The sequence below is a fragment of the Anopheles cruzii genome, chromosome 2 (assembly GCF_943734635.1).
Source record: "Anopheles cruzii chromosome 2, idAnoCruzAS_RS32_06, whole genome shotgun sequence".
Lineage (NCBI taxonomy): Eukaryota > Metazoa > Arthropoda > Insecta > Diptera > Culicidae > Anopheles > Anopheles cruzii.
The window spans coordinates 22,787,919-22,795,480 of NC_069144.1; the positions used below are offsets into that span (position 1 = coordinate 22,787,919).

The window sequence follows — 7,562 nt, forward strand, 5'->3', positions numbered from 1 at the left end:
GACCTAGCCAACTCATTGAGCAGTATAACCAATATTTTGACTGAAGTTTTGGGTTCGAGAAAGCTGTTTGCACAATGGGTGCCACATTTGCTACAAACGCATTTGAATGCATCTTTCTTGACAAGATTTAAAGCGTTTTCGATAGGAGAAAGTGGATTTTGTGCATTGAATCAACACTAGGGATGAGACTTGAGTCTATCACTATGATCCTGAATCAAAACAAGAGGTTAAGAAGTGGTATGAACCTTTTTCTTCAGTTTTGAAACGAGTTCGTTCAGAAATTGCCTTAAAAGATGTTAGCATCAGTTTTGTAGGATACGAACGGAATTTTGCTAGCGGATTACTTGTAAACAATAAACAATAAACAACAATAAACAATAAACAATAAATTTTGATTATTTTTGTAACATTTTAGAGCAACTGAAAGCGAAAATTCGTGAAAAAAACCCGGTTTGAAGAAGAAAGACACCCTCTTTCATCAGGGCAATGCACCGTGTCAGAAGAGCATTTTGAAAATGGCAATTATCCATGAATTAAAGTTCGAATTGTAGGAGTATCCACCCTATTCACCAGATTTGGCCCCTAGCGACTTCCATCTGTTTTCAAACTTAAAAAAATCCTGCGCGGAAAGCGTTTTTTATCAAATGATGACGTCATAGCAGCTGTAAAGCATACTGTGACGTGACAAAAATACTGTCGATACTAAAATGCTTGTAAAAAAAAAGTAAGTGACCGATTGAAATGAAACTTTCCATACGTTCATTTAAAGAGTGTACCAATATCACAAAAAAAATCAGCCTCGTAGCAGTGCCCTCTGTTGAAAAACCTCAGAACTTAATGAGCAGCCTAGTAGAGTAGTGTTGTGCGTGTACACTAATGTTACGACCGAGTCCGAAGTTTTAATATTCACATGCATCTCAGTACTGTAGACTCAACGACAACAACATTTTAAATTGATAAATGTTCGAAATAAATGATAAAATTAATAAAAACACCGAACGATGAATGCATTAACAGCCTGAAAGTATGCAACTCAAAGCGAGTAAGCCAATCAAAGCCAATTTCAATTACCAATTAGTTTCAATTAGTGAAGCGGTTGCAGATCATACACGTCTTACCACTGTGAATAGGGTCGAATATGCCGAGGACCTCATAATTTTAGGATCACCAATAGACAACGGCGGCTGAAGAACCTCCTCTTAGCTTTTCATAACGATCAAACTGTTTCAATTGGGCCAAACATTTAAGATTGAATAAGCATTGGATCAAAATTTTAACTTCAGAAGTATCACTGACTAGCAAAATGGTGACGATTCGATTTAAGCTTTTGTGGAATATTTATGAAATATCATTTGTGCGTTTGCCATAAAAACTCATATTTATGGCCATTTGACATTCTTCATCGGTCAGTGTACCATATTCAACACCTTCCAACTTACAAGGCGCGAAACAAAGTGATCAATCTCTTGTGATCATTCATCGCTCGTTTCTCTCCCTTAATTCTGCATTTTCAATATCAAAACCTGTAAAAAGATCATGATATTCTTTCTCATAAATAACTAACGCTACTATAGTTGCTTAAATACCGAGCAAAACAAAGGAAAAACATGAGAAAACCGAAAACTTCAGACTTCACACTTAGAATAAACATTACTTCAAGTCACTCAAATTGACCTAGGGCTGCCAATAGCTATAGCAGTACACGACATTGAATCATAATATCGCTTAATCGTAATATTTTTGCTCTTTGAAGCTAGAACTAACATTCTACGAGCTTGAAACACCGATATTTCACATATTATTCAAATGTTCAGGTGAAAAAATCCACTAACCACTGTATTATTAAATATTTTTTTAATTCCAACCGTCTATATTAAATATCAGAAAATAAAGCAGATGAAACATACGCGGCGCATTTTTCCTTGTTATAGCATGAAAGAGTAAAAATGATGCGGAACGTAGCAAGCACCTGGTGCCATTATCCTTGCCACATGCCGTTTCCAACGCCACTCGATGCAGCGGAATTAACTCCTAATCTAATCGCTTATGTAGGCTGGCGTTTGTTCGATGGCAGGTTCGCTAATCGGCAATAGTATTAAATGCCGATAAACATCAACGGACCATTATTAAGCGCGTCCGACTGGGAGAGTGGGACACTATTTATGGACTGCATCGCGCTCGGTGCCGGGCTGTGGCGTTGCGGCACTTTTGTCCCTACGCGGCGGGTGGCGGGCGAATATGAATGAATTCGAACCGTAACAGGGCAAGGGTTGCCCGTTCGCCCGACCGCTGGATGCTAATCTTTAGCGGTAATCATGAGCCAATCACGCGGAGAGCGGATTTCAATGTGCTTTTCGTAATCAACACACCGTACATTCGAATCCGCGATCGCGATCGTTGGCGACGGCTTGCTCCGCTCCAACCGCGGCGCGATATCGTTCAGGACCCATCAACGGGCGGCAACGAAGGTGACAGGAATTGTCAACGAGGTGCCACCAGCCTCGGCCACGACGGGGAGTCGGTTCCGAGTTTTCGGGACCGGAGAGCCCTCACCCTCGGCTAATGAGCCTCGGCTGTGACCGTGCTCGGGAGGTTTCCCAAGCATCGATTGCTCTCGATTTCAATTGCGAGGATGCGCACCGCAACTGGCGTTGATGATAGCGACATCGCCAGTGAGGGGCTCTAAATTGGGCCAAAATGCTGGTATAAATAGTCGATCGAGTGGCCGACAGATCATCAGTGTACGGTTCTGAGTCCGCCCGAAAGGAAGCGAACCGGAGCAGGATCAAACGGAACCGTTGGCGGAAGGCTTGCAAGCAAACACCAGTGACCGAACGGATGATGGTTAGCGCCGTGAAGTGAAGTTGTAGTTGACAAAGCGATCTGTGCGGTAGTGAGAAAAGTTCTTAACAGTTCTAAGCCAAGAATCTTTAATTTAAAAATTGTGGTAGGATATTCTTGTTTAGAATTTTAGTTCTCCGAACTGAGGCCGGTTGTTTAAGTTGGCTTCAGTTAGAATTAAGCACCATAGAAAAGCTTCGGAGAATCAAGTGTTAGTCCGGAATTAGCAATGCTAGAGTTTTTGAAATGTGCCCGTGTCCTCAAGGTAAGCAATAACATACCTCTTTTCCATTGAATGAGAAATTCGCAAAGATACTTCGTTGGAATCTATTACTTACAGAATCCTTTTTTATTTAAAGAAATGCTGCTAAGGTTATTTGGTAATATTGGGTTAGAAATCCAAACAGGGAAAAAAAACTGTCAGTTTACTAACCGTTGCTTGATTTCGTTTTGTGTTGTCACAGATTTTGTGCATATCTTTGGTATTATTTTTGGAAGGGTATTTTTCTGTTCTTTTAAAAATTCAAAATTTTAAAATTACTCACAAATTGCACCCCACATTGTACTCGTTCGAACGCAACTCTTCGTCAAAATAAAGCTTTTTATAGCAGCAAGCTTTCAACGAAAAAGCTCACTTTCCAGCTGGTTGCTGATCAGCTAGATGTTGCACTATGGGGAATTTGTATTGGGTTTTAGGAAGAATCTACGGACTTTTGTCAACCTTTTTGTTTTCTTTGCATGTGTTTTGGGTAAATTCAACATGTTATGTGTAATACACGCGTTCAGGAACACAAAATTAGCCAATCGTTGGTAAATTTCGAATTTATTATAAAAAGCTAACGCCTTATGAGTGTAGAAAGGGATATAAAGTGATCGAAGAATTTTGAAATAAGTAATTATTAACATCCAGTAAGTATCCAACCCACTATTATGGAAAACGTTGGAAAGAATAATTATTAATTTATTTCTTCATCCAAACTTAAATCGATATTATCTTCTTGATTTCGAAATTTTACCTTTTTAGTACATAAAACCAATATATTTTATAAACTACATAGAAACCGGGCGCCTCCTTTTGCATTACATAAATTACCTAAATTTTAATTGTAATGCCTTTTAGTTGCGTCTAAATTTCGCTGCATTACCAAAGATGATACTGTACTTTTCTCGTAGTGTTCTATGCCAAACCCTGATAAAAATGTAAAAGCAAGGCCAAACGTGAACATTTGATTTTTTCATATCAAAAGTGGATCTATTACCTTTTGATTGCGTTAAAGTAACTGATAAAAGTTGGTTTCAAAGCGTAATTTTTACCACTCTTTTGACATTGACAGATGAATTCTCGGAATCTACGCAACGCAGAAGGCTAAAATTTCGGATCAGGCATAGCTAACTTCTCTATTGTAGGAAAATATCACTAAGATCCTGTCAACATTTAAAAGCTAGTTTATGACCGCCTTTTCCCCATAGCGATGCAGGGCGCACTGTCCGTCCGACTAACTTCCCTTTGGTTCACAGCTTTGCTCATATCTGCTGCTGGTGTCGGCGATAGTCAGCGGGAAACCGGAGGCACCAGTCAACTCCTATCTTCCGCCAGCGCACGGCCACGGGCACAGCGATGGGCACCACGACGATCATCACACGGCGGACCTGGTGCCACCGTCGAGCAGCTACGGAACGCCCGATTCGAGCTACGGACCACCGCACCACCAGTCGGGCTTCCATGAGCACGAGGATCATCACGAACACCACGACACCCACGACGACAGCGGCTCGTTTGAAGATGTGACGAATGACCTCGACGTTCCGATCGCACGGCCGGCCATATCTAATGCTCTTTATGCTCTTTACGATTGCTTGCAGGAACCGGCCAAGTACGAGTTCAGCTACGAGGTGGACGACGAGGAGGCTGATCTGTCCTTCGGCCACGAGGAAATGCGCGACGGGGACTACACGACGGGAAAGTACAACGTGCTGCTGCCCGACGGCCGTCGGCAGATCGTAGAGTACGAGGCCGACCACAAAGGATACCGGCCGAAGATCACCTACGAGGGCGGGGACGAGCATCCGCACGAGCATCATGCGCACGGGCACGAGCACGGGCACGGCGGCTACTCGAAGGAGACGCCCCACACGCAGCTCGGCTACCCGAAGGAATCGCACCACGACTTCGACCACGGCAATGGCCTGGGGCACGGATCGGGCGAGTACGACAGTGGCCACAGCCGGGCCGATCACGGCATTCACGATGGGCACCGGGGTTACGATAGCAATGCGCACGAACAGCATCACGGGCACGGACATGGCCACTCGGGCCACAACGGACACGATGGACACAACGGACACAACGGGCATAACGGACATAACGGGCACCATCACAATGGTCACAATGGTCACAATGGCCACCACCGGAGACGCAGCAGCAACAACAACAACCACCACCAACATCACGCAGTGCCCGCCCCCACCCATCACAATGGGAACCACCACAGCCACAATGACCACCATCGCTAGGGATCCGATCGGAACCGATCCCTGGACTAGGATTAACTGCTGGCGTATACGGACGGCTCAACGAAAAGCGTCCACAGACCAGTACCAACCAGCCCAGTGTAGGGTTACTATGTTAGTATTTTTAGTGGATTTCAACCCCCATTTTACTGTCGCTCGCCTCCGTCTGACGAGCATTACTTTGTTACTAGCATCATTAAGCTTAACCCTAGTGGGAGCCTACACACCTACAGAGCGCGTATCGTAGGCTAGTGTAAGTAGCCGATATCAACGAATCGAAATGCAACACATTCGCCCTCGCCTTGACGGTGAATTGAAAACGTAGTGGAGTCGTTTCCGTGCCGCCAATCGAAAGAATGCCTCCCAGCAGCAGATCTCGAAGTGACATTGGTTGCGACAATTCGGTTGGCCCAATTCGAAACGGGCCACAGAATCGCATTGTTTGCGTGATAAAAACCGGCCCCATCTCCACGACGAAAGGTCACCACGACGCACGGTCCCTCGAACTGTCGTGTGACAGACTCGTGACAGTGATGAACTTGGGCCCGGCCAGAAAACGCAACGAGCGTGTTCTTCTTCCCCGTACATGCTCATTACATGCGATTAGCGTCTCCAAGATAATGAACCGAACCGAACCAGTCCATCAGCCGCCGGCAGCCAGCCAGCGGGACGCCAGCCAGGGCAGGTTATGTTTGCCATTTTCCCGCCTCCCGAGCGAACAAAACAAGAAACGGCCCCCGACGATCGATGACCATGGTTTGACAGCTTGCGCGTGGTTTTGCAGGCGTTATGCTGCGGTTGCTGTTTCTCCCAATTTCTCCCCCCGCCTCTTTGTGTGCATGGACATAATGAACGGAGGATGGATGAATGTGATGGACGTGTCCGCCGCGGGAATCGATCAGCGGGGGGGTGCTTGTCAAGATAAAAATGAAAGGCGTTAACGGCTCGCCGAGGCACCGAGTCGAGTTTTGAGTGGCACCGGCCGGCGTAGCCACCTTGGGGAGCCACCTTTTTCGGGCGCAAGTGCAAATTTACTGTTCTGCGAGCCCAAAACGGGAAACAGAAGCGGATGGGTTACGTTCAGCCCAACCTTCGGTCGCCGATCGAGGCAGGCGCAGAAATTGATATTTAACCGATAATTGGAGAAAAGCGCTTGTCAATGGGGTCGCACCTGACAGATCCATCATCATCATGACTGTAATCGGTGCTGTCAGTGATTGAGAGACCAGACCAGTAATCCGCAAAAGGAATCCATTGTCAAAATGTTGAGTTGATTGTTGCACTGCTGCAGACAATTGCAGAATGTAATGAAATTAAAGATAATCACGGGAAATGGGTGAATCAAATGTCTACAGATACAGATCATTAATATTAGATTAAGTTGCTAATCTGATTCAATGTTACTTAATGACGAAGGCTCAACGTTTTACAGAAATAATAGGCGAACATATGTGCCCGAAGGCATTATAAAATTTGCATACTTTGTGGCGCAATGGTGGCACATAAAATTATCGTAGTGCTAAAGCGTTGTGGGTACTAAAGCAACAAAAAGCCTTTCAAATTAGCTACAAGGCTGTTCAATTAGTTTTATGTTATGACCTCATCATTTGATGGAAAACGCTTTCCACGCACGCACTTTCCACGCTTCGTGTGGCCCTAGCTATAGATTTTTGTCATTTTTAAAATGCTCTTGTGACACGGTTTACTTGGCTTTGCCTTATACTAAATCTCTTTTAGTCATTCGACGATTTTCAATACGATATCCTGTATTTTTTCTACGATTTCAGGAGATAGTGCTTTTTTGGAGGCCCTTGACGTGGATCATCTTCAAGGCTTGTACTTCGTTTAAATCCAGCAACCGATCTTTCTACTATGTTAATTGAAGACGAAAAAGGTTTTCCTTTGCCTTTAAATCCTTCAAAAATAAAAATTAAATCACTGCACGATACTTGATTTTTTCCATTGTAAAAAATACTCTTACATGTCAATATTGTAAATATGACTGGTAAACAAGGAATGAAGTGACAGATTGAAATGAAACTTCATATACGTTCACATGAAGAGTGAAGCCTATCTGGAGCTCAAAAATACCGAAAACAAGAATTAACAATTAAGCAATGAAGCAATTAACAGTACCGTTATCCAAACGTAACGACCAAGCCGGCACACGAACGAGGAATTCACTTACGTTACTAGTGTTTGCCCAGTAC

At 44.0% G+C, this 7,562-nt stretch overlaps 1 protein-coding gene across 1 annotated transcript; it reads left to right on the plus strand.

The window, feature by feature from the left end:
* Nucleotides 1-3,070: 3,070 nt before the first annotated feature.
* On the plus strand, nt 3,071-5,355 carry LOC128278683 (pro-resilin-like). The gene is made up of 3 exons (XM_053017413.1): nt 3,071-3,106; nt 4,360-4,626; nt 4,705-5,355. Exons 1-3 carry the CDS (start codon nt 3,071-3,073, stop codon nt 5,353-5,355), a joined length of 954 nt encoding a protein of 317 aa, XP_052873373.1.
* The last annotated feature ends 2,207 nt before the right edge of the window (nt 5,356-7,562 follow it).

What these genes read in the sequence shown, in the direction of transcription:
- LOC128278683 (XM_053017413.1), top strand. Translation starts at nt 3,071, where the DNA reads ATGCTAGAGTTTTTGAAATGTGCCCGTGTCCTCAAG. An exon ending in AATGTGCCCGTGTCCTCAAG is followed by an intron (nt 3,107 to 4,359) that starts GTAAGCAATAAC and finishes TTTGGTTCACAG; the next exon opens with CTTTGCTCATATCTGCTGCT. An exon ending in ACAGCGGCTCGTTTGAAGAT is followed by an intron (nt 4,627 to 4,704) that starts GTGACGAATGAC and finishes GATTGCTTGCAG; the next exon opens with GAACCGGCCAAGTACGAGTT.